The sequence below is a fragment of the Microcaecilia unicolor genome, chromosome 9 (genome assembly GCF_901765095.1).
Source record: "Microcaecilia unicolor chromosome 9, aMicUni1.1, whole genome shotgun sequence".
Taxonomy (NCBI): Eukaryota; Metazoa; Chordata; class Amphibia; order Gymnophiona; family Siphonopidae; genus Microcaecilia; species Microcaecilia unicolor.
In genome coordinates, this window is record NC_044039.1 from 12065319 (window position 1) to 12093276 (window position 27958).

Sequence of the window (27958 nt, forward strand, 5' to 3'; positions counted from 1 at the left end):
GTCTGCACCGCCCTCGCGTCAAAACGTCATGACGCGTCAAAACGGCATGACGTCGAGGGCGGAGCTATTGACACTCGAGGGCCGAAACGGCCCACAGCGAACAAGGCAAGTAGCTTCGAGGGACGGAGGGAGGGCGAACAAGGCAAGTAGCTTCGAGGGACGGAGGGAGGGGGCCATTGCTAGCGCCCGTTTCATTCCGCTCAGAAACGGGCATTTTTTCCTAGTTGCTTAATAAAACGATTCCAAAGTTATTAGAGAGTAAACATGAATTCACTTCATCTCTGAATTTACTCCTATGCTACAGTGCGAAAGCCAGAGTACAGCTAAACTAACTGGTAAGCTGCATTAGAGTATCTTAAAACAGTACTTTGGCCCAGGTTTTTACTTTGATAACAATAGAATAGGGTATGACAATAAGCATAAATAAAGCGGGACAGTACCCAGAAGCGTAGCCAGGTTGAAGGCGCAGGGGGAGCGGACCGCCAACGGTGCACGTTTTAAATGACACGGATTGCGTAAAAAATAGGCACTGGAAGTCCGTTTGGGGGAACAGCCGCTCCCCTGGCGCCCCCCCCCCCCCCCAGCTACGCCTCTGGCAGTACCATCAAGTTAGCTCACATAAGAACAGCTATACCGGGTCAGACCAATAGTCCATCTAGCCCATTATCCTCTTTCCGAAAGTGCCCAATCCAGGCCACAAGTACCTGGCAGAAACCTAAACAGTAGCAAAACTCCATGTTACCAATCCCAGGGCAAGCAGTGGTTTCCCCATGTCTGACTCAACAGACTATTTACTTTTCCTGTAGGAACTTGTTCAAACCTTTTTTAAACCCAGATACACATATTTTCATGTAACTTCATTGAATATCCCCATGTCACTGTAATTTTTGAACGATTAGTAAATATTCACTTTTACCTGTTCTACACCACTCAGCATTTCTGTAAACCTCAATCATATATCCCCTGCCTAAGCCATCTGTTTTTCCAAGCTGAAGAGCTCTAACCGCCTCTAATACGAGCGGAGTTCCAAACTCTTTCATCATTCCGATTGCTCTTCTTTGAACCTTTTCTAGTTCCACTATATCTTTTTGTGAAATACGGCATCCAGAATTGAACGCAATACTCAAGATGAAGTAGATCCAAAGAGTGATAGAGGCACCACCCCTTTCCTAATTCCTAGCATCCTGTTTGCTTTTTTGCCTGCCGCCGCACACTGATCAAAGTATTTCAGTATTGTCTACGACACCTAGATATTTTTCTTGGGTGCTAATTCCCAATGTAGACCCTATCATCAGGTAATTATGATTTGAATTATTCTTCCCTATGTGCAGGGCCACCGGGGGTCTGTCCTCTCCAGCTTCTATGTGGTGCCCAGGACCCAGATGACTGCATTAACACAACATCGAGTTAATGCAATCATCTGGGCCCCGACTCCCTGCATGGACAGGAGCAGGACAGACCATAGGCGCAGGCAGGAAGAGGTTTGACAGTGCTAGACCCCCCCTCAGAGTCAGAAAGGTAAGGGGGCGGGCAGGAGCGGCAGCACGAGTAGGGGTGGGGGTGGTGCACGGCAGTCCGGGTCTGCCCCAGGCCCAGCCGTGTCTCTCGCTGGCCCTGCCAATGTGCATCATTTTGAATTTGTCCACATTAAGTTTCATCTGCCATTTGGATGCCCAGTTTTCCAAAGGTCTTCCTGCAGTTTTTCACAGTCTGCATATGTTTTAACAACTTTTAATAATTTACCTCCCTAGTCCTCCCTGATGTAACATTTATCCAATCAATATTGGGATAATTGAAATCACCATTATACTATTGCCAGCTTTCCTAATTTCTATAAACATTACTTCAACTGTCTGTTCATTCTGTCCTGGCGGACAGTAGTACAGTTCTACCAATATACTACTTCCCTTCACGCATGGAATTTCTACGTAAGGATTTCAAGCTGTTCTCTGCTTCACGTAGAACGTTTATTTTGTTCAACTCAATTCTAACACATAGTGCAACCTCCCCCCCCCCCACTCAATGTGGAAACTCAAACGAGAGAAACCGTTCTTCCCGAGGGAAACATTCCGTAGCTCGATACAATCAATGGTACTAAGCAATGCAGACTACTGCAATGGAATCTACGCGGGATGCAAAGAACAACTCATAAAGAAACTTCAGACCGCTCAAAATAGAAGCCAGGCTTATTTATTTATTTAGGTGCATTTTTACCCCACATTTTCCCACAAGAGCAGGCGCAATGTGGCTTACATTAATTCAAGAGGATACAATACATAGAAGGCACAGATACGGAATGAGACAGGAGGGGAAGGAACATGGGATAACACGAGGAAAATGTCAGGGGCGAAGGAACAGGCATATATTTGGAAAAAACGCGATTCGAAAGTGCCAAACCCCTCCGAGAAAAAGAACACTGGCTACCAATCAAAGAACGTATTGCTTTCAACATCTGCACCCTGGTCCATAAAATTATCTACGGTGAAGCCCCGAAATACATGACAGACCTCATAGACCTACCAGCAAGAAGCACAATCGGATCATCACGAACACACCTAAATCTCCACTACCCAAGCTGCAAAGGACTGAAATACAAATCAACGTATGCATCCAGTTTCTCCTACATAAGCACACAACTGTGGAACGCGCTACCAAAAGCCATGAAAACAATATACGACCACCTAAACTTCCGGAAATCACTAAAAACCAACCTGTTCAAAAGGCACACCCCATCGACCCAACGTAAGTGCCTAAACCCTGCAACACAACAATACCAAAGCTTGTAATCTATATATATAAAAGGCACTTTGAAGCCTCAAGCCGGAAACTTGAGGCGCCCGAGATATCCGGTTTGGCCTGAAGGCTCCAGTCACTGTAGCTCCGCCCTCGCGTCAAAACGCGATGACGTTGAGGGCGGGGCGGCCCTCGCAACCACGTCACTGAGGGACGAAGAGGAGAGGTGTGCAACTCGGAACGGAGGCACGGAGGGGGTGTCTGGAACTCGGGAGGGAGGACGGGGGGGGGGGGGGGGATTACCCTGCTAGCGCCCGTTTCATTTTTGCCAGAAACGGGCATTTCTTACTAGTGGACTATAACTCTTCCTCCCTACGATTCCCAATGTGTCTCTAACACATGAACCTTATCCGACCACACTAACTCCTTGTATTTGTTCCTCTACCGGAGATGGCGAACGCCTCTACGGTACAATGTAAGCCGCACTGAGCCTGCAAATAGGTGGGAAAATGTGGGATACGAACGTAACAAATAAATAAATTTGATCCATCATCATTGTGATATAATTTCCACCCTGTTAACACAGTATCCCATTGATTGTCCTCCCTCTAGCAGGTCTCCGAGAGGCCTATTACATCTCTCTCTTCATTCACCGCTATACACGCTAACTCTCCCATAAACACCCATCTTAAACACCAAAAAGTAAGACTTTACACGACACAGACATAATTGAAATCTTATCACTTGACTGATCAACCTCCTTATCACTAATGAATAAGCATAACCACTTCAATATGTTGAATAGGGTCTTCTCCATAGTCCATGACCTAAAGAATGATACAACCCAATTTCGTACTCAGGAACGTTCATGTATTACCATAATTTATTCTTCCTTAACATATATATGCACATGATATACTGTGTTTCCCCGAAAATAAGACACTGTCTTATATTAATTTTTGCCCCCAAAAATGTGCTAGGTCTTATTTTCAGGGGCTGTCTTATTTTTCGGGGAAACATCGGGGTTGGCCCGCCCGCCCTCCGTCGCTCGCGGAACTAGCCTTAAATGCCTCCTTTCACCTTCGCAGCAAGCAGCAGCAGGGCAGGCCACTCCTTCCTTCTGTGTCCTGCCCTCGCCTGACGTAACGTCCGCGAGGGCGGGGCATGGAAGGAAGGAGAGGTCTGCCCTGCTGCTGCGAAGGTGAAAGGAGGCGTTTAAGGTTAGTTCTGGGTGGGTGGAGGGGGGGCCCGGCGACCTCGGGTGGGGGGTTGGCCCGGGGGCGGCCTTGTCCGGCTCTCGGCGGCCCTCCTTTCAAACAAAAATTTGCTAGGTCTTACTTTCGGGGGAGGCCTTATATCTACCAATTCAGGAAAACCTCTACTAGGTCTTATTTTCGGGGAAACAGGGTATATCTATACCATGATGTTTTCACATATGTTATATTATTTGTATGTTACCATGTATGTATACAACTTAACACATTACCATTTGTAATTCTGTTACCCGGAAATGGCAACCGCCATTACGGCAAATGTAAGCCACATTGAGCTTGCAAATTGTTGGGAAAATGTGGGATACAAATGCTACAAAATAAATAAATAAAATCTGATTTTTTTAGGCTGCTAGCATTGTATAGAGACACTTCAAATTGTGTTTTTTTCCTTAACATCTACTTGTTCAGAAATTGAAGGAAATAAGGTCATCCTTTTAGCTTGCTGCCCACTTAAAACGCTTTGAGGCATATTTTCAAAGCACTTAGCCTTCCAAAGTTCCATAGGTTTCTATGGAACTTTGGAAGGCTAAGTGCTTTGAAAATATGCCTCTGCGTTTTCCTATTGCTATAACCTCCCCTTCCCAATCCTTACAAAATGTAGCAAATGCCCTCACCTTTTGTGCGTGTCTCCCATCATCAGTTTCCAGACCTATTTTCGCCTTTCTTGTACCCATCAGATCCTTCAGCGTTAAGCAACTCGTGATCTCCATCTGCAGATGCAAAAATAATTGGGTTTAGTTATAGAGGACGATCATATCCGAACCCCAAAGGCAAAGCACCATTAACAAGTTATGGAACGTGTTTTACTAAACGTTGCAGAAGCGTTTATTAAAAATCCACAGTTTTAAACAGAAGTGGTCAAATGTTAACGTTTCATCAGACTTTTGATTGTTTGGGGAGGGGGGGGGGGTTCCAGTTGGGGGGGGGGGCGAGGTGAGATGCAATGGGAGGGGTGGCTGGAGAGGCTCAGGAAGGTCCCTCCGGGTTCGGGTCAGTTGGTTTTGGCGCAAATGAACCGGCAGGAATTCCGGTTTCTGCAGCAACTTTTGCGCGCCCGAGCCAAGAAGTTTGCGATTTTTAGCGGCCACTTTAGATCTATTTACAAATAAATTAAATAATAAATAAATAAAAAAAGAATCTACAAAAATAAAAAAAAAACAACATGATTAGTCCAATTTCCCCAGAATTAGCAAGAGAAGAAGAGGAGGGGGGGGGGACATTTCACTCTTTTCCTTAGGCAAAACAGGACATTATTTGGGGCGGGGGGGTAAATAAATAAAGCAGAACCTGCTCTCCCCCCCCCCCCGGCAGACTCACGTACACCACGAGCGTGGGAGCCGACGAGGCCTAGCTTCACCAATGAAACCGCGACGTTTCCTCCCGGATATAACGAGGCGGCGGAACCGCGGACTCACCTCGACTCACTGGAGCCGTCAGCGCCACTTCCAACGGACCCGCTAAACCTTCCATTCTGGCGCCCTCCACGCCCCCTCCGCTCCAGCGGCCAATCGGGTCCGTGCGCGCGACTCCACCTCCCCGCCCAGCCCGGCGCCTCGGGCCAATGGACGGGAGCGTGTCAGGCTCCGCCTCCCCCCCCTGCCTTCTTCTTCCCTCGCGCCCCCCGCGCTTTTGGCGCTAGACTAGGCGCGTTCTTCTTCTGTACCTGGGCTACCTGGTGGGAGCGAAGCCCAAGGGGGAGGGGTCGGGGGGCCACCGCTGTCGCCGCCGCCCGCCTCTCCTTTCCCGCTTCCCCCTTTGTCCCAGGGAATCACAGATGGAAGCGCACATGGTAACCTGCCAGAGCGGGACTGTCAGCCTCACGCCGCCCATTGCTCTGACTGCACCACCGGGTGGCCGCTGATCGCTTGCGCTGTCTCTGTTGTTCAAATGGATCAAGTGATGCTTGATTCGAGTTGGTGCAGCTGCGTTCATTGCATTGGGTTAGCACTGTGGTGCATGCACTCTTTCAGATCTGTGTGAATGTAAAATAAATACTTAAATAAAAAAATATAAGACACCTCAAAATGCAAATCGACCACACCAAGAAATTACTGAACACTTACTTCTTTGTTGCAACCTGTGCTCCCCGTGTTCCCCTGCTGATTAATATCCCCCTTTACGTTCCCCACCCTGCTTAGTTTTCCACTGCTAGTCAATACTCCCCTTGTTTAACCTTTTTTTCGCTTTATCTGTATCTTCATGATTTGTAATTCCTCTTAATTTTCTGTAAGCCCCATTGTGCCTGCATGTGTGGGAAAATGTGGGATATAAATGAACCATAAATAAATAAATATTCATTCCTTACATGAAATTTCAAAGTTCTGTTTTGGAACCGTGGAAGCTTTGAATCGGTCCCTCTCATTTCATGCAGCACAGGCACCAACATTTAAAAAAATGATGGTGGGTGCGAAACACAATACTAATGGCCCCTTTCTAGACACAATGAAGGAGTTTGCACAATATTGGAGGTCTGCTCAACACCCACACAATTGTTTCCTATAATCATGAACTGTTGTGTTTTCAGTACTCTCTACACCTGTTCAGTAATAAAAGCAGCTCCTGTAGACTTGATTTGTCATAGGCTTCTCTTAAGAGTTCATGTACCTGTACACTACTATCCAAAATACAGAAGAAACCTGTCTCCGCAAACAACAACAGTGATCAAAAACAGCGAAGATGACACAAAAAAGGAAAAAAAATATCCAAAAGCAAAAAAGGAACAGTTGAAGATAAAGAATAAAAAGTAAAAAATACAAAATAAAAAAAGGAACTGCAAAAAACAAAACTATAAGCGAATAGAAAAAATGAAAAAAAGGGGACGACACAAAAATAATGGAAAAACTAAATGAATTTATTGAGGTGATATGACTCGACACAGCTGTGTTTCGGCCCAACTGGCCTGCATCAGGAGTCTAAATAAAACAAATAAAATATCAATTTTGAACAACATTAATATAATAAAAAATTAATCAATATACAATAAAAGTCAAATGAGCTGCAAACATCGATCCATTGCGTTTTCTAAGTGCAATTTTAGGAAGGAAACCAAAAGAAGACAGATGAAAAAAAAACAGGAAAAAATACATATTTTAAATAAACTAGTCATGTAATTAAAATTACTCATCATTGAGTTCTTGTTTATCAATAAATCTTATATTGTTACTAGTAGATTATAAATATATCTTTAAAAAACTTATTACATAGAATGAAATAAATATAAAAATAAAAATTATTGTCTGTTTTTATCCACATATACAATATAAAACAAAATCAACACAACTTCTAATCTTATCAAAGTCCTAATCGTTATGTATATATAGTTTTTATACTAATCATTGATCGTTTAAATGATAAGATCCTTAAAGGACTTAGAATGCTGTACAAAACCATAGTATTCAATCCTTATTTGGAATAAATATCTAGTAGCAGTTCAGAAAGAATGAATAGTAGCACAAAGGTCTGGCAGTTGGGGTGTGCAGCCTCTATGACCACATGGGGTGACGTGCCGGTGTCTCTGGTCTTTGGCCCTTCCACAGCATGTGCACAGGGGGATAATGATGCAGGGTAGAGAGTGGGGGAGAAAGAAAGAAATGCTGGGTAGAAGACGATAGATCTGCATGGATACTATCTCGGTTGTGTGCAGATCTAACTCATTGCGGGGGGGGGGGGGGGGGGGGGGGTAGCCTGATGACCCTGCCCTGTTTGTGCCACTCAAGGCCTGAACTCCTGCATCCCTATGTTAGGCAATAAAAAAATCCTTTGTGATTTGCCTTCTTTTAATATGTGCAATTCAGGGGTTCTTGTCCCAGTCCTGGGGACACACCAAGTCAGATTTTCAGGATATTCACAATGAATATGTATGAGATATATTTGCATACAATGGGGGTAATGTATGCAAATTTATCTCATGCATATAGATTGTGGGAATCCTGAAAACCTGACTGGGTGTGTCTCCAGGACTGGGTTGAAACCCCCTGATTTATAGACCTCATTTTGGTAAAACATAACAAAACAGTTTACATAAGTACATAAATACATAAGTATTGCCATACTGGGACAGTCCAAAGGTCTATCAAGCCCAGCATCCTGTTTCCAATAGTGGCCAATCCAGGTCACAAGTACCTGGCAAGATCCCAAAACAGTAAAATACATTTTATGCTGCTGATCCTAGAAATAAGCAGTGGATTTTCCACAAGTCATTTTAATAATGGCTTATGGACTTTTCTTTTAGGAAGCTATCCAAACGTTTTTTAAACCCCACTAAGCTAACTGCTTTTACCACATTCTCTGGCAACGAATTCCAGAATTTAATCATATGAGTGAAGAAATATTTTCTCCGATTCGTTTTAAATTTGCTACTTTGTAGCTTCATTTCGTGTTCCCTAGTCCTAGTATTTTTGGAAAAAGTAAACAAGCAATTCACGTCTACCCGTTCCATTCCACTCATTATTTTATAGACCTTTATCATATCTCCCCTCAGCAGTCTTTTCTCAAAGCTGAAGAGCCCTAGCCAATTTAGCCTTTCCTCATAGGGAAGTCATTCCATCCCCTTTATGATTTCAATTGCCCTTCTCTGTACCTTTTCTAATTCCACTATATTTTTTTTGAGATGTGGCGACCAGAATTGAACACAATATTCGAGGTGCGGTCGCACCATGTAGCGATACAAAGGCATTATAAAGTCCTCATTTTTGTTTTCCATTCCTTTCCTAATAATACCCCAACATGCTATTTGCTTTCTTAGTTGCTGCCGCTGCACACTGAGCAGACGGTTTCAACGTATCATCAACGAAGACAACTAGATCCCTTTTCTGATTGGTGACTCCTTATGTGGAAACTTGTATTTCGTAGCTATAGTTCGGGTTCCTGTTTCCCACATGCATCACTTTGCACTTGCTCACATCAAATGTCATCTGCCATTTGGATGCCCAGTCTCCCAGTCTCATAATGTTATCTTGCAATTTTTCACAATCCTTTGAATAACTTTGTGTCGTCAACAAATTAATTTCCTCACTACTTACTCCCATTTCTAGATCATTTATAAATATGTTAAAAAGCAACGGTCCCAGCAGAGACCCCTGGGGAACCCCACTATCTACCCTTTTCCATTGAGAATACTGACCATTTAAACCTACTCTCTGTTTTCTATCTTTTAACCAGTTTTTAATCCACAATAGAACACTACCTTCTATCCCATGACTCTCCAATTTCCTCTGGAGTCTTTCATGAGGTACTTTGTCAAATGCCTTCTGAAATTCCAGATACACAATATCGACCGGCTCACCTTTTTCCATATGTTTGTTCAGCCCTTCAAAGAATTGTTGGCTTTGTCTCATTAATCCATTCTTTTGAATATGCTCAGTAATTTTGTTCTTTATAATAGTCTCTACAATTTTGCCCGGCACCGACATCAGGCTCACTGGTCTATAATTTTCTGGATCACCTCTGGAACGTTTTTAAAAAATTGGTGTTACATTGGCCACCCTCCAATCTTCCGGTACTATGCCTGATTTTAAAGATAAATGACATATTACTAACAGTCGTTCTGCAAGTTCATTTTTCAATTCTGTCAGTACTCTGGGATGAATACCATCCGGTCCAAGCGATTTGCTACTCTTCAGTTTGTCAAATTGCCCCATTACATCTTCCAGGTTTATAGAGATTTCATTCAGTTTCTCCGACTTATCAGCTTTGAATATCTTTTCTGGTGCCAGTATCTCTCCCAAGTCTTCCTCGGTGAAGACTGAAGCAAAGAATTCATTTAATCTCTCCACTATGGCTTTGTCTTCCCTGAGTGCCCCCTTTTACCCCTCAGTCATCTAGTGGTCCAACTGATTCTTTTGCTGGCTTCTTGCTTTTAATAGACCTAAAAAAAGAAATTACTATGCGTTTTTGCCTCCAACACAATCTTTGATATGTAAAATTTTATGTAGAAAAAGAAAAGGACTGAAGGTCAAGAGAGTCTCCACAGCAATGAGAACGTCATCCACTGCCCTCATCTCAACTTTCCAAAATCCTGTTCAGTCTTTAGGCCCACTTAAAATTTCAGTAGGAAAGCTTCCTCCCTTAGGTAGGGGAGTAAGGAATTTTGGGGGGTGGGGGGGGGGGGGGGGAAAGGTGAGCTTCGTAAAAAAAAAAAAAACAACCCCAGAACTAAGTTCAGGTGAGTTTCATACTCAAGCACAGCCTGCCTAAGAAGGCTTACAAGTTAAGGCAGTGGTTCTTAACCTGGTCCTGGAGGCACCCCAGCCAGTCAGGTTTTCAGGATATCCACAATGAATATTCATGAGAGAGATATGCATACACTACCTCCTCTCCATGTCAGTCATGAATATTCATTGTGGATATCCTGAAAACCTGACGGGGGTACTTCCAGGACCAGGTTTGGGAACTACTGAGCTAAGGGCTAGATTTACTGGCCTGGGTAATTGCACTTTAATGTGCATTATTGGTAAATATACCCCATGGGCAATAATGGGGCGGAAATGACATAAATTACACATTAACATTGTAGTAGATGGCAAATAATCATCAAACTTTAAAAAAATTACTAAAAACTTATTTGTTTAATAAGGCCTATCCTGAACTCAACAATGCTGTTTAACCCCCTTCCCCCCCCCCCGTTTTGTTAGTTTACCCGCTCTTTACCCTTTGTCAGCTTCTCTTTTGTTGCTCCTGTATTCCCATCCGTATTCTCTCCTTTTAGCTACTCTGTGCTTAATTTGTAAGATTTTTTACTGGAACAAATTTAACCTGTTGTATTATGTAATTTTCTAGTAACTTTGTTAGCCACATTGAGCCCGCATAAGCTGGGAAAATGTGGGATACAAGTCAGTGGACCAAATAAATAAATAAAGACCAGCATTGTTAATGCAGGTTAGTAAATCTTACTTGAAGTGTGGACCTGAAGCAGTGGAGGCTGAGGTGTCACAAGAGGCACTAGTGAAAGAAGCAGAATTTGAACCCCAGTTTTTCCAGTTCTCAGTTTTGTGTGCTAACCTCTAGGCCAGTGATTATCAACTCGGGGGACACCCAGCCAGTCACATTTATTGTGAATATCCGGAAAACCTGACTGGCTGGGTGTGCCCTGAGACCTCGGTTGAGAACCAGTGCACTAGGACTAGTAACTCCTAGACCTTAATACAGCGGTTCCCAAACCTGGTCCTGGAGGCACCCCGGCCAGTCAGGGTTTCAGGACACCCACAATGAATATTCATGAGAGAGATTTGCAATCAGCGGAGGCAGTGCGTGCAAATCTCTCTCGTGAATATTTATTGTGGGTATCCTGAAACCATGACTGGCTGGGGTGCCTCCAGGACCAGGTTGGGAACCACTGGAGAGAGGGTGGTGGATGCTTGGAATGCCCCCCCCCCCCGCGGGAGGTGGTGGAGATGAAAATGGTAACGGAATTCAAACATGCGTGGGATAAACATAAAGGAATGCTGTTCAGAAGGAATGGATCCTCAGAAGCTTAGCTGAGATTGGGTGGCAGAGCCGGTGGTGGGAGGCGGGGCTGGTGGTTGGGAGGCGGGGAAAATGCTGGGCAGACTTATACGGTCTGTACCAGAGCTGGTGGTGGGAGGCGGGGCTGGTGGTTGGGAGGCGGGGATAGTGCTGGCCAGACTTATACGGTCTGTGCAGAGCCGGTGGTTGGGGGGTGGGGATAGTGCTGGGCAGACTTCTACAGTCTGTGCCCTGAAAATGGCAGATACAAATCAAGGTAAGGTATACACAAAAAGTAGCACATATGAGTTTATTTTGTTGGGCAGACTGGATGGACCGTGCAGGTCTTTTTCTGCCGTCATCTACTATGGTACTATGTTATTCCTGTTCAAGGCTTCTGGAAGTCCAGGCCAGATTGCTACTGAAGCCCACAGCTCCTATTTTGCCATATGAGAGCAATTTTCATCCTTTTTATTTTTAACTTAGTAGTTTCCTCTTTTCCTTTGGACTTTCAGCTCAGTCAGAACCAGGGCTGGGATCCAGCACTATAAACCTTCATTAGTCACTGTGTTGGACTCCCCCCCCCATCCCCCCATCTTTCTTTTTGTGTGGTGCTTGTAATGACAGTCCTCCACCTGATGCTGTGCACTGGAGCTGCTTCTGGAAGTCTGCTTTCACGAACCCTTCAGTAAACCCTGTAGCTGAGCGTTGCCATTGCACAGCGTCTATCAAGGAGGTTAGAACCTCCTTGGTGTCTGTGTCTTCCCCCTCCCTCTCAGGTTGTGGGTGCTGTCTCAGGAGTGGAAACATTTTGACACTTTGAAAAAATAAATGTGCTTATATTTACAGGAGAAAGAAGGAAACCAATCTAATACAAACATTGTTTCTATATCAATGAATGGGGGAAAAAATGTTTTTGAAACAATCATCCCTGTTTTTAAACACTTTAAGGGGCCTTTTAAGGTTTTGCATTTACTGTGTTGCGCAATTGTCTTTACGGAATCTGTGCTTAGCGCACACTATTCCAGCAGCTAACTTTAGGTAATCTATAGATAATTATCTCTGTGATGTCTATACAGGTTATTATTTACTACAAACGACATTCAGAGGTATTTGTTGTCAGGTGCTGTATATGGATGTTTGTATGTTGGAAGGGATCAGACCATAGCTCAGTGGTTCCCAGTGGAGGCACCCCAGCCAGTCAGGTTTTCAGGATATCCATGATGAATATTGACAAAATAGATTTGCATGAGGTGGAGACAGTGCACGCAAATCTCTCTCACAGTTTATGGTTTATTGAGATTTACTATACCGCCAAGCATAACTGGCAGATCTAGGCAGTGTACAATAAAACCAAAAGAAGATTGTCAGAAAACTACTATTACTACTACTTATCATTTCTATAGCGCTACTAGACGTACGCAGCGCTGTACACTTGAACATGAAAAGACAGTCCCTGCTCGGCAGAGCTTACAATCTAATTAGGACGGACAAACAGAATAAATAAGGGATAAGGACAAAGGGTAGCAAGATTCCGGAATCTCAAAGAGTAGCAAGATTCTGTGCGGAATCCTTAAGAGTAGCAACATTCCGGAAACCAAAGAATAGCAAGATTCCGAAATCCTAAAGACTACTACTACTACTTATCATTTCTATAGCGCTGCTACACGTACGCAGCGCTGTACACTTAAACATGAAGAGACAGTCCCTGCTCGACAGAGCTTACAATCTAATTAGGACAGACAAACAGGACAAACAAGAGATAAGGGAATATTAAAGTGAGGATGATAAAATAAGGGTTAGGACTTAAAAGCAGCATCAAAAAGGTGGGCTTTTAGCTTAGATTTGAAGACGACCAGAGATGGAGCTTGACCTACCGGCTCAGGAAGTCTATTCCAGGCATATGGTGCAGCAAGATAAAAGGAACGGAGTCTGGAGTTAGCGGTGGAGGAGAAGGGTGCAGATAAGAGAGATTTACCCAGTGAACGGAGTTCCCGGGGAGGAATGTAGGGAGAGATGAGAGAAAGGAACTATAATATTTATGAATATTCATTGTGGATATCCTGAAAACCTGACTAGCTGGGGTGCCTCCAGGACCAGGTTTAGGAACCACTGCCTTAGCTGAATATAACCTTGGTTTGCTTCTGACCTCTTTTCTATCATGTTCTCATTTAAAATCAAGATCATGTTTGTCATACGAACAGGTTTGTTCTTAACATGCATCTGCTGTCATAATTATTTTTGTTTTATAGTATTTCATTGATTAGGATACTGATGACTACATTGCACACAGTTCCTTTTGTAAGTTGGTAGGTTTCCCAAGTTGAGGAAAGTGGCAATGCAACTCAAGGGGGAATTTTAAAACCCCTGTTCTTACAGGTCTATTAACTACAACCCACAGAAAGCAAGAGGTCTGATTTCATTTTTTTTTTAACCCAACAACGTCCAGCTCTATTGGAACCAATTTCTTTCGGGTCATGGATCTGTAAAGTTTCATTCACAACTAACCAGGGCTTTCCCCTTATTTCCCACTCCTTGTATTTATCGTTAGCCCAACCATTGCAAATGCCAGTTGTTACCAGGTGTCACATCCTCTGAAACTTGGTAATGTGAACCTTGAGTCTGGCCACAAGGTGTCACCATTGAGTGATGACTGGGATGTCCTCTCCATAAGAATGACTCCTTAGAATTCCCAATGCCATCAAGTCCGGGGGGGGGGGGGGGGAGGGAAACAAACCCCACTTTGCATGCACAGCATTATCATTGAGCCACTAGAGAGGTCTATTTTTGTCCTAAGTGGGTCTTGATGATCTGTCGCTGTGATCACTTTCAGATTAGGACTGATGAGGAAATGAGGCAATGCAGTACTTCCCAGGTACCGATGCAGCACAGATGGTGCCAGGAGCTGCTGAGTGGCAGTGTGCGTACACTTTTCGTGAACAGGTTTGCACCCATACTGCTGCTGCATTCATTCACTGACAGCTCGATTAACGGAAAGCCAGTCACGGGTGCCTCAAGTCCAAGTGCATCAGGTTCCATCGGCTAATCCCCTATTATGTCAAACCACTTAACTGATTCCCAATCTGTGCTGTTTTGTTACAGGTACAGAGTGTAAATCTGTTCAGTTTTTCTGTCTCAGAAATGCAAAAGAACAAAGTCGTTTAGAGAAAATGGGGTGTTTTTTTGAGCGTTCCTATAATGTATACACGCTGTTATAGAATTCGGGCGATCTGCGCCTAATTTAGGCGTGAGGATTTACACCAGGGTTTACTTGGTGCAAATCCTCGTATCTAAAGTTGGGCGCTAATCCAGGCGCTAAGTGATAATCTTTAAACAGCGCCTAATTCGCAGTGGCTCTTCTAGAATACCGCTAAGCGCTTTTTTTTTAGCACCAATTTTTCGGCACTGTTTGTAGAATTTGGTCCTGTATTGTTTAGCTTGTCACCCTGTCTAGCATAGACTACATGTCCTTGTTTATTCTCCAAGAAAGTACCCACCGAAAAAAGTGGTGGTGCAGTGAACCCCTACGTAAGTCAGTCAAGCAAAAAGGAGGAGTAGGGGGTGAGCTTTATTAAAAGAATCAAAATGACTCAACACACCTGTGTTTCAGCGCCAGGGCGCCTGCCTCAGGAGTCTTACAACCTAATGGGTTTGATATTTTCTTGTATAAGCGCACCTTTGTAAAAGGACCCCTATGGCTTCCAGAACCTGCTTTTCTAAAAGTGGGCAGAAAATGAAAAGGGCACCATTACATGGTAATAAAACCTATTTTCATTGTTCTCGTTCCTCGTTTCCAGGGCGCTGCTTTACTTAGTTGACTTACAACCTAATGGGTTTGATATTTTCTTGTATAAGGTTGTAGATATAAGAAACAATACAATACAACAATTATATTAAAAAAAGTTTGGAGGTTTTTGCGACCTATGATAAGAACAGAGTCGGACAAAAGCTGGTGTTGCAGATGTTATACTTGTTGTCAAGCTGGGACTTTTCAGGTCTTTTCCTTCAAATAAAAAATTAAGGGGGTCTTTTAGGCGTGCTGGCATTTTTAGCGTGCACTAAACGCTAAAGATGCCAATGTATTCCTAGGGGCGTCTTTAGCATTTAGCGCACACCTATTTTTAACGCGCGCTAAAAAAACCAGCACGCCTAAGTAAAAGACTCCCTAACTACACGTGCAGGGTTCAGAAACACGGGTGATAGGATTGATGTTAGTTACACCAATGAAAAAGAGGTTTTCTTAACACACTAGTAAAAAAGGCCAGTTTCTGTCAGAAATGAAACGGGCACTAGCAAGGTTTTCCTCGGAGTGTATGTTTGAGAGAGAGTGTGTGTGAGAGATGTAGAGTGTGATAGAAAGAGAGTGAGTGAGTGAATGTGCACCCCTCCCCCTCCCTTTATGGTCTGAGGCCCCCCTTCCACCCCCACCTTTCTGGTCTTAGGACCCCCCTCACTCCCTCCCTCCAGCCACCCCTGTCCAGCAACCCTCCTCTCCCCCCTGCCCCCCCTGCAGCCACCCATGTCCAGCGACCCTCCTCTCCCCTGCCCCCCTGCAGCCACCCATGTCAAGCGACGCTCCTCTCCCCTGCCCCCCTGCAGCCACCCATGTCCTGTGACCCTTCTCTCTCCCTGCCCCCTTGCAGCCACCCATGTCTAGCGGTGACCCTCCTCTCCCCCTGCCCCCCCTGCAGCCACCCATGTCCAGTGACCCTGCTTTCTCACCTGCCCCTCCTTCATCCACCCAGGTTGTGTAACGAAATCTTCGGGGCAGGCAGGAAAGATCCACGTTCCTGCCTGCCCGCTGCTGGTGCTGAAGCTCCCCCGCTGCCAGTTCGCTGTTGAAAATGGCCGCCGAGACTTCCAATGGTGGTCTCGCGAGACTTCTGCTGAAATCTTGGAGACTGCCCTTGTAAGTATTGGTGGCGGCCATTTTGAACAGCGATCCGGCAGTGGGGGAGCGTCAGCGCCAGCAGCGGGCAGGCAGGAACATGGATCTTTCCTGCCTGCCCCAAAAATTTCGTTACACAACATGGGTGGATGAAGGAGGGGCAGGTGAGAGAGCAGGGTCGCTGGACATGGGTGGCTGGAGGGGGGGCAGGGGGAGAGCAAGGTCCCTGGACATGGGTGACTGCAGGGGGGCAGGGGGAGAGGAGGGTCACCGCTGGACATGGGTGGCTGCAAGGGGGCAGGGGGAGAGGAGGGTCGCAGGACATGGGTGGCTGGAGGGGGGCAGGGGAGAGGAGCGTCGCTTGACATGGGTGGCTGCAGGGGGGGCAGGGGGAGGGGAGGGTCGGTGGACATGGGTGGCTGCAGGGGGAGATGTGCTTCGGGTAAGGGGAGGGGGGTGTTTGATGTGCTTGGTGGGGGGGCTTGGATGATGCACCGAGGGGGGGGGGGGTTCTGTGGTTCCGTGCTTGTAGTTTTTTGATGCGCCGCTCCCTGCCACTTGCTCCGAAGTGGCAGGGAGCGGCACAATGACAGCTGATTCCCAGGCAGGGGGAGGAGTAGGGAAACACGCTCCCCACATGTTTCCCTACTCCTCCCTTTAACTTGGAATCAGCTGTGAGTGACATCATCCTGGCTACGGAGCCTAGCTCAGCAACTCCTGGAGCCACGGACACAGGCAGTCCCACATTAGAACGTTAGTAGTGAGAATTATTATATAGGACAAGAAATTAGAAAAAAAAATTGTTTTCAGCTTGTTGAGATGCTATAAACATTGGGGTTTGCCGAAATTGAGTCTTAGTATAGTTTTGAGCATATTGTCGGGTTTACATGAAATAGGCTTTACAACTAGCTGGTTAGCAATTTACCCAGGGCTGGCTTAACCTTCCCTCCGACAGGTTTGAATGCACTGCTCATTAAACAATCTTGCTGACAAATCAACAGACAAAGATAAAATAAATGAAGTCTTGACTCCACCCTTGTTCGCAACAGAAACTGACCCAGGGCTGCAGTGGTTCTTTAATTAGGATAATAATGTATGTAGGGAAGATAACTACGGCTCTGAAATGAGATGCATGCAAGTGGTCTGATGCTCTAAAGAGGGGCAGAAGGTATTTTTAGAATGACTCTTGGATGGTGTTTTTTTTTAACTTAATTTTCACAAGAGAAAAGAAACTCTTCTTGATCGCTCTAGGTGGAGAAAGTAATGACGCAAACACTGGAAAATGCTAAAGTGATAATGAGCTGTTAACATTCTAAAAAATTGATACCACACTGCAATAAATAGCCTGCTGAATCAAGTCAACTAAGTAAAGCAGCGCCCTGGAAACGAGGAACGAGAACAACGAAAATAGGTTTTATTACCATGTAATGGTGCCCTTTTCATTTTCTGCCCACTTTTAGAGCAGCAGGTTCCGGAAGCCATAGGGGTCCTTTTACAAAGGTGCGCTGAAAAATGGCTTGCGGTAGTGTAGGCGCGGGTTTTGGGCCCGCACCGATCCATCTTTCAGCGTGCCTGTGACAAAAGGCCTTTTTTAAAAATTTTTGCCGAAAATGGACGTGTGGCAAAATGAAAATTAAAAAAAATCTCACACTGATCAAAAGGCTGCTTACGGAATATTGGTATACTCAAAAAAAATCATAAAGCAGTCAAACTGTGTCTGCGCTTAAACAGGGGAAAAGTCTCAGATACTGCTTCCTCCTGTTTGATTCTCGGGATGGCATACAGAAAAAGTAATCATCGACTGAAAAACCCCTGAATTGACAATAATTCTTCTGTTACGATTTTATTCTATTTTTTTGTTATTTTCTAGGTGATTTGCTACTCATTTTTGCTTGTATGTGATAGATTCAAAAGTTTCTGGGTTAAACATTTCACTGGAACCCGTCACTTATCTTGACTGTTTACAATGCTCTCCAGCTTGCGCATTAATTCCAACGGTCCCGTTTCGCTGTCTTCATCGGGGAACCACGCTGCAAGTTCTTGATAATCAATATTAGTCACTGGAGAATTTGTCTGCAGCGTGGTTCCCCGATGAAGACAGCGAAACGGGACCGTTGGAATTAACGCGCAAGCTGGAGAGCATTGTAAACAGACAAGATAAGTGACGGGTTCAAGGGAAATGTTTAACCCAGAAACTTTTGAATCTATCAGATTCACATATAAGCAAAAATGAGTAGCAAATTATCTAGAAAATAACAAAAAAATAGAATAAAATCGTAACAGAAGAATTATTGTCAATTCAGGGGTTTTTCAGTCGATGATGACTTTTCCTGTATGCCATCCCGAGAATCAAACAGGAGGAAGCAGTATCTGAGACTTTTCCCCTGTTTAAGCGCAGACACAGTTTGACTGCTTTATGATTTTTTTTGTGCAAAATGAAAATTGCCACGCGTCCATCTTGGGTCTGGGACCTTACCACTAGCCATTGACCTAGCGGTAAAGATTCATGCGGTAACCGGGCGATAATGATCTACGCACACCAAATGCCACTTGGTGCGCGTCCATTATGCGCACCCGAAAAGAAAAAAATATTTTCCAGACACATGTATTGGACGCGCATCAAAAATGAAATTACTGGTCTTTTCCCAGTATGGCATTACTTATGTACTTATGTACTTATGTAACTCCATTTTGGCGTGCATTGGATGCGCATAGACGCTTACGCAGCTTAGTAAAGGACCCCATAGTGTCTGTTTTACTGCTATGTCTCCTTTATCATTGCATGTCATACTTATGGAGTATGTGCTGCCAAGGCCTGGTCACTATCTATTTTTAAAATATGCAGAGATAACAACTTCCACACAAAGATAATTTTACTGCATAAATTGAAACTCTTCAAACTAATATGTTATTTAATGGACCATCAGAGGTAAACTTCCACTGGAGGACTACTTAGCCCCTATTATGAAAGTAGGTGACTACACCTTAAAACGTCATCTGTCCCATTTTACGTTTTTTTTTTTCTTTTTATATATTTTTCACTTAAAATTAGTGCCTTTATCCCAACTTCGTGTGAGCTCTAAGACTGAAAAATGGCTTGCGGTAGTGTGGGTGCGAGTTTTGAGCATGTACCAATCCATTTTTTTGCGCGCCTGTAAAAAAGGCCTTTTTTTTGCTGAAAATGGACGTGCGGCAAAATCAAATTTGCCGCGCGTCCATTTGGGGTCTGAGACCTTACCGCCAACCATTGACCTAGCTAGTGGTAAAGAATCCGGGCAGTAATGACCTACGCATGTCAAATGCCACTTAGTGCACGTCTGTTCCGCGCGTCCGAAAATAAAAAATATGTTTCAGATGCGTGTATCGGGCGCACGCCAAAAATGAAATTACCGCAGGAGCCATGTGGTAGTCGGGCGGTAACTCCATTTTGGCGTGTGTTGGGTGTGCGTAGACACTTACGCAGCTTAGTAAGAGGGACCTTCAAGGACTTATCTTAAGTATCACTGTAGTGGGGGATAGGTGCAGACACGTGTTTTGCCTTTTGCAGTTTCAAGGCTTCCCCCTTATTTTGTATCACGGTGCTTACGCAGTATAACACACTCACACACACACACACACACACACACACACACACACACACACACACACACACACCTGGCATATTGTGATTGATCTCCAATGCATGAGGTTTGTTGTTCATGTAATAATTAAAATTATGATCAAATACATTTTTTCAACCGTAAAGATTCACTAATGCTTTCGTGAATATGCAATAAAATACAAGATGCTAAAATGCAGGGTTTAACAAAGCGTCAGTTCATGGTTTAGTGACCGCTGGAGGTGCCTTTCATGCCCGACTCCTCTCTTTATCAATGAATCCAGTTTCAGGAGACACTGGAACTGCCCTACCGCTTCTCTCATAATGGAACGTCAAAGCTTTCAAAAGAAATCCTGGACTCTAGAGAAGCGGAAGAAAGCACACAGTACACGTGATAAAATAGTGGAATAAAACTTGCTCTGATGCACCATCTAGTGCTCAGCCTGAGAGAAGCACTAATGGAGGATATGATTTCTTCCGAGCAGTACTTACATAGAAACAGAGAAAATAATGTTAGATAAAGGCCGAATGGCATAGCAAGCCTGCCTATCTATACCTACTACAACACTGTATAACACTTAGAGATCCTGCACACACCCAATTTGCGCATTCAATTTAAATTAGATAACAAGCTAATTAGCACCAATTGGCTTTTTAATAAGCAATTATTGGCACTAAATAAATTGAATGGAACTTTATGCGTGATTGGAAAAGGGGGCGTGGAAATGGGAGGATCATGGGTGTAACAGGGGTATTCCTAAAATTAATGCGCATTGTTGTAGAACAACGAGGATACGTGCCTAATGTAGGTGCGTACATTTGCACCACGTTTCAGTTCGTAAAAATGGCTGCGCCTAAAGTTAGGTGCGATTCCAGGACATCAGTGCTGTTCTATAAACAGCTTTTTCGGTGCCGATTGTTTTGTGTGCCATGTATAGAATCTAGCCCTTAGCGCTAAGCAACCTTTATAGAATAGCGCTTAAAGTGGATTCCCGCGCCCAGAGGACTTAAGCCTGCTGAAACCTGGTGTAAATCCTCACGTTCAACTGATGGCAGTTGGGTGCAGAAATCGAAGTACTCTACAAATGGCGCCTAAGTTTTGGGAACGCCCCTGACCTGCTCATGCCCCTCCCATGGTCACGCCTCCTTTTGAGTTGCACTCTATGAAATTTAGGCACACATGTCATAGAATAGGGCAAAGGGCAGATGCGCGCATAACTCATAATTAGTGCCAATTAACTTCAATAATTGATTGTTGGCACCTTATTGAGTAATTAGTTTCCAGGTGCATCCGAGATCTGTGCCGGACCTTTATAGAGTTTGGGAGCTTCTCTCTACAGCAGGGGTTCTCAACCCAGTCCTTAGGACACAGCCAGCCAGTCAGGTTTTCAGGATGCCCACAATGAATATGCATGAGATAAATTTGCATGCACTAGTACCGCCATTGTATGCAAATCTATCTCATGCATATTCATTGTGCATAGCCTGAAAACTTGATGGGCTAGGTGAATCCCAAGGACTGAGAGTTGAGAACCCCTGTCCTACAGGGAGGCTGAGGCCTGCTAAGCCCATAGGGAAGGAATGGCTGCCCCTTGGGATTTAGACTCTGTGGGCAATCATTGATCAAACTGGCTCCTGTTAAAAGCTAAAATAAACTAGGGTGAATTATTTACATAATGTCTTCTTCTTCCAATGGCAGACATGCCCTTCTCTTTATCGGGCTACTAGAACTGATCAAAGAGCCCAGGACAATGTCACACATTAAAATAGCTCCAGTCTTTATTCAGAGCAATACACATATCAATGTCTTATTGTCTTGAGGCTCTTGCAAAGCTTCTGATCAAATAAATCAACAGTTTTTTTCAGTCTTCCATAGGTCCTCTGTGGCAATTAAATACGCCCAAATCACTTTGGAAAGATAAAGGGGCTTCTTTAGTCAAACAAAGACTAATTTCAAATTCCGTAATGACCTTTTGAAGCAGTCATAGGCAGGTCTGTCTTAACTGCTGCATTTATTAACACTAAAATTAGTTTCTCATTAAGGCCAGTACTGGGCAACAGCTTGTGACTCTCAACATTTGATCTGAAGTAAAAAGATATAATTGAGTATTAGTGTTTTTTCAGGTTCCAGTGGCTGCTATTCTGGGGTGATGATCTGAGTCCCTGATGCTCAGAACTCCGATGCTAAAGCGAACAGCACCCACCCCATAAAGTGGGAACAGCGCTAAAACTTAGCTCCCCAATGGTCAACACTAATGACATACAAATCACATGTGCCTTTTGAGATCAAAAGTAAGGGGGGAGGCACGTGCCTGGCGCTTGCGCACAAGACTTTCATGATAAGCGCAGATCTTGAGCACGTGCCCAGGCAGACCTGGAAGTGAAACACACAACGGTGACGTTCTGCACCTTTCAATATAAGCTTTTCAGATATGTAAGCGTAGAAAACAGGCACCAATGTGTGATTTCACTTTCGGGTTTGCTCTGACTCACCCACATTTGTTTCTCAGTACCGGCGCTTAGAGGCTTGCACAGGCTTCCTTCCACGTCTAAAACAAATTGAAACTGGACGATTGTAACCAGAAAATCATAAGAAATGCTCTCTTCAAAACCCCTAACACCAGCTCCGAGCTGGCAGTAGGTTTCCAGAGATAAGACCAGGGTTTGTGTGTGCGCTGTTCTCTGAGTATTGAGAGGGAATAGCAAATGACCTCATTAACATCCATTTGACTACATTTAAATACAATTCGTGGCCATCTGTGGTGTGGACGTTGTTTCCTGAGGTAAAGCTCTGTGAACATCCTGGTAATTGGCTCTAACTCTGAGCATTTGGACCTGAGAAAAGTAGACTGTAACTGTGCGTCACACACCAAACTTTTTCTTGGATCACTTCTTTATCAAGACTGTTTTCCAGTGACTACCATTGCTTAGACTTTTCAGTGATCTTATGTACAGACCCCTGATGTAGACTTTAAGCCGACGGGTCCTGAAGAACAAAGGTTTTATTTACTATGGAGCCCTTTTACTAAGCTGCGTAAGCATCTACGTGCACCCAATGTGCACCAAAACAGAGATACCACGCGGCTACCGCCTGACTCTTGCGGTAATTTCATTTTTGGTGCGCGTCCGATACGCGCGGCTGGAAAATATTTTTTATTTTCTGCTGCGCGTATCGGACGTGCACCAAGTGGCATTTGTCCCTCGTAGGCCATTACGGCGTGAGACTTTACCGTTAGGTCAAGGGCTGGCGGTAAGGTCTCGGACCCAAAATGGACGCGCGGCAATTTTGATTTTGCTGCATGTCCATTTTCGGCAAAAGTTTTTAAAAAGGCCTTTTTTACAGGTGCGCTGAAAAATGGATTGGCGCCCACCCAAAACCTGTGCCTACACTACTGTGAGCCATTTTTTCAGCGCACCTTAGTAAAAGGACCCCTATAGGCTTCGTCCAGCTGTTTTCTTCATGAGAGAGCCCTGCTGGTCACGCTACTCCTTTCGCTGGTATTTGTTGACGTAGTGGAACACGGTCTTCCGCGGTGTCCCTCAAAAGTAAAGAGCAAACATTTTATTATAGCTAAATATGTATCTCAATAGAAGAGATTACTTCATGACCATTACATTTGCAAATATTTGACTCAGCATTTGAAATCAAAGCGAAAAATTATAGCCACCAATCCTGTGAGTTTTCTTATTATTATTTTCATCCAGCAAGGTCAGAGTTTCCCCATTGATCGGCATGTTTTTAATCGCATGAGCTGACCAAAATCTCTCATTGTGTATAGTCCATTCATTAGCAATGGACAGACCCAAAGATGGGTCCATGGAGTTTTCTTAATAATAGATCAGCTCATATGGTATCCATTGAAGTTTTTAATATATTTTAGTGTACTTTCCAGCTTATTTTTGAAAGAGAAAGACGCCCATATTTCGACCCAAATCGGGAGATGGGCGCCTTTCTCTCATGGGCGACCAAATTGGTATAATCGAAAGCCGATTTTGGGCGCCTCCAACTGTAGTCTGTCGCGGGAACGGACAAAGTTGACGGGGGCGTGTCGGAGGCATGGTGAAGGCGGGACTGGGGCGTGTTTATCGGCTGAGGAGAGATGGGCGCACTTGGCAGATAATGAAAAAAAGAAGGGCGCCAAAAGCAAGAATTTGGGTCACTTTTTTTGGACCCTTTTTTCACAAACAAGTCCCCAAAAAGTGCCCCAACTGCCCAGATGACCACTGGAGGGTATCGGGGATGACCTCCCCTGACTCCCCCAGTGGTCACTAACCCCCTCCCACCAAAAAAAAAAAAAGAACTTTAAAAACTTTTTTTTCCAGCCTGTATGCCAGCCTGAAATGTCATACCTAGCTCCATCACAGCAGTGTGCAGGTCCCTGGAGCAGTTGTTAGTGGGTGCAGTGGACTTCAGGCAGGTGGACCCAGGCCCATCCCCCCTACCTGTTACACTTGTGCTGCTAAATGGGAGTGCTCCAAACTGCCCCCAAAACCCACTGTACCCACATGTAGGTGCCCCCCTTCAGCCATAAGTGCTATAGTAATGGTGTAGAGTTGTGGGCAGTGGGTTTTGGGGGGGATTTGGGGAGCTCAGCACCCAAGGTAAGGGAGCTATGGACTTGGAGGTATTTTTAATTTTTTTTAATTGTTACAAGTGCCCCCTAGGGTGCCCGGTTGGTGTCCTGGCATGTGAGGGGGACCAGTGCACTACGAATCCTGGCCCCTCCCATGACCAAATACCTTGGATTTGTTCGTTTTTGAGCTGGGCGCCTTCGGTTTCCATTATCGCTGAAAACCGATACCGCCCAACTCAAATCCACCCAAATGCGATGCATTTGCCTGGCACAAACTGTATTATCGAAATAAAAGATGGATGCCCATCTTTTTCGAAAATACGGTCTGGTCTGCCCCTTCGCAGACCCGCCCTCGGAGATAAACGCCCATGGAGATGGGCCGTCTGCGTTCGATTATGCCCCTCTTTGTGCACTAGCTTTTTGTTTATATGGAAAGTTAGAATATCGATGCAGGGACTGTCTTTCTTCTATGTTTGTGCAGCGCTGCGTATGCCTTGTAGCGCTATAGAAATGCTAAATAGTAGTAGTAGTAGTAGCATCCTTGTCTCTAATAGTCCACAATTCATTTACGCTGTGGACGATGATCTGTTATAATTCTACAACATTATTCTGTTCAGACCATATTTATGTTTGTACTTACCAGTATGGTTTGTTATCTATTTTTAATTTGTTTACCAAATGGTTTTAAGTTTATTTTTTAATCTGTTTTTTAGATGTTTGCCCCTGATGCAGGCAGCCGCTGAAACATGGTCGTCTCGGGCTTTGTTTTATCAATAAACCATCTTCGCCTACTGTTGATTTTCATTTTTCTTTTGACCATCCTAGTGTCCCTAGACCAGGTTGCATTTCTTCTATCCAAACTGGAAGGGCTGTAGCCCACCCATGCTCCCCATATTTAGTACCTGCGCTCATTCACGCAGCCTTAGGGAAACGTTGTCTGATGTTGAATGCTTATGAGCTGTTCGTTCTTTCACGTAAGAAGTATTATTATAGCAAATACGCTAAACTCCGGACCTTAAGAGTTACAAACAGGTCACGTTTTCTAAAGCCTTATTGTGTTTTGAGTTAATCTCATGAATATTCAATATGCACAGTTCAAAAACTAATCCTCTTTAAAAGACTCGAGGACTAGATTTCACCAGGTTGTATCATGCACAAATTTGTTCCTCTTTTCCATTAGTGCCCATGAAGTCAAGGATTTATTTATAAAGCTAACATCCAAGGAGTTTAACTTAAAAGCAAGCAGGAGGTTTGTCATCGGAATTGAAAAGACCATACAGAGGATTTAAAATAAAACAATAAACCCGATCTATTATTAAGAGGATTCCATGGACACAGACCTGGCTGCCATCTCTTTCCAGTTGTGTCTCGCGGGGAAAATAATTTACCTTGCATTCTACTGTAGTTTGTATGTAATAACAACATGCATAATGACTTCTGAATGGTGCAGCTGTTCTGAAGTTCAGAGTATGTTGGAAAATGACAGACATTTCTAAGAGAAATCAACATGGGCAGATGGCAGGTGAGTATGTGGTTTGGTGTTAGCTGGCTTAGAGGCACTTTTTACTAAAGGGTTGGCGCATAGCAACAGGCTTGCCATGCGCCAATCTGGAACTGGCAGTAGTTCCCATCCGCAGTGCACGTCATTTCCATCGCAGCAGTCATTTTTAGAGTTTTCTAGTGGCGGAACTTAACCGGCGGTAATCGGGCAGTGCCAGGAGCTGCCCGGTTACCGCAGGGTTAATGCGGTAAGGGTTACCCACTGAAATGGCTGTGTGGCAAGTGGTTCACTCACCGCAAGGCCATTTCTTTTCCCCCCACCCCCAAAATGGCCAGCCTTTTACCTGCTGCGGTAAAAGGGGGCCTCGACGCACATTAAAAACACGCGCCAATGCTAATGCAGGCCACCTTTTACCACAGCTTACTAAAAGGACCCCTTAGTGGGGGTGGAAAGCCACATCCTTTCAGCGTGAAGGGGTGGTCCATTATATCATACCACAGATTCACAGTGAAAATAACAAAAAAAAGCATACCACAATGATCCATCCTAAATACTAGAAAACGAAACCTCACTGAAACTAGACAAAACGGAACTCTCTACACTTAACTGCTACATCTGTTCAGCCACTAATGAACGTTTCGTATTACTCACTAACACTCTACTTCTCATGCAGGATATGAACTTTCTATATCTGATTATCTAACTTACTCTACAATCTACTTTATCATTTATGAACTTCAACGCAAAACTACTTTATAATCTAGCTTATCGTTTATGAACCCTAATGCAATATCACTTTGCATTTCTCAACCCGGAAGCGGCGATAGCCACTCCGGCACAATGTAGGCCACATCGAACCTGCAAATAGGTGGGAAAATGTGGGGTACAAATGCAACAAATAAATAAATAAAAATCTGGAATACAACTGTGCCGATGTGTGCTGACACTTCTGTTTTTCTTCTGACATGCGCACAAGAAGCCATGCTTACTGTGAAACATTTGTGTGCATGTCTGGCAGGCTCCTCCGTGCATGCATAAAATTTACATATGCTTCGCTTTCTGCATGGCATGGTATTATGCTCACAGTAGAAGCTGCGCTTTCAGCTATCTGACGGCTCTATCACATGGCTTTTTGCATCAGTTCCACAGTCAATTGTACCAGATACAATGAGTCCAATCACAAGCAAGTGGGATCAGCTATTAGCCAGTCCGATGAGGAACCAAGGTGAAGCAAAGTGGGGATGGAATAAACAAGGTGCACGTCTTTCGGATAAAGCACCTCCCGGACTGTACATTTTACCTTATTTTCCTTTGTTCTTGTCTGCTCTAGATTCATTTTTCAATATTGCCTATTTTGAGTCATTCTTTCAGCCTTTTGGGCCAACTCACACAGGCCTCTTCATCTTCTGGACATTATGGCACTTCGACTGGTTGGTTTTGTAATGTCTGTAGTGCACAATCACTTTCTGAACATAAGAATATCCATACTGGGTCAGACCAATGGTCCATCTAGCCCAGTATCCTGCTCCCAACAGGGGCCAATCCAGGTCACAAGTACCTGGCAGACACCCAAAGAGTAGCAAGATATCGGAATCCCAAAGAGTAGCAACATTCCAGAATCCCAAAGAGTAGCAAGATTCCGGAATCCCAAAGAGTAGCTGCATTCCATGCTACCAATCCCAGGGCAAGCAGTGGCTTTCCCCATGTCTATCTCAATAGCAGACTATGGACTTTTCCTCCAAGAACTTGTCCAAACCTTTTTTAAACCCAAGTAAGCTAATCGCTGTTACCACATCCTCCAGCAATGAGTTCCAGAGCTTAACTATTCTTTGAGTGAAAAAAATATTTCCTCCTATTTGTTTTAAAAGTATTTCCACGTAATTTCATTGAGTGTCTCCCAGTCTTTGTACTTTTTGAAAGAGTGAAAATTGATTCACTTTCACCCAT

The 27958-nt window shown here is 44.2% G+C and overlaps 1 protein-coding gene across 1 annotated transcript in view; it reads right to left on the minus strand.

Moving 5' to 3' along the window:
* E2F7 (E2F transcription factor 7) overlaps positions 1–4717 on the minus strand; it is a 37126-nt gene extending 32409 nt beyond the window's left edge. Inside the window, exon 1 of the mRNA XM_030214550.1 lies at positions 4622–4717. Within this exon, the coding sequence (XP_030070410.1) occupies positions 4622–4717 (96 nt within the window). The remainder of the gene's footprint in view (positions 1–4621) is intronic.
* Between the last annotated feature and the right edge of the window lie 23241 nt (positions 4718–27958).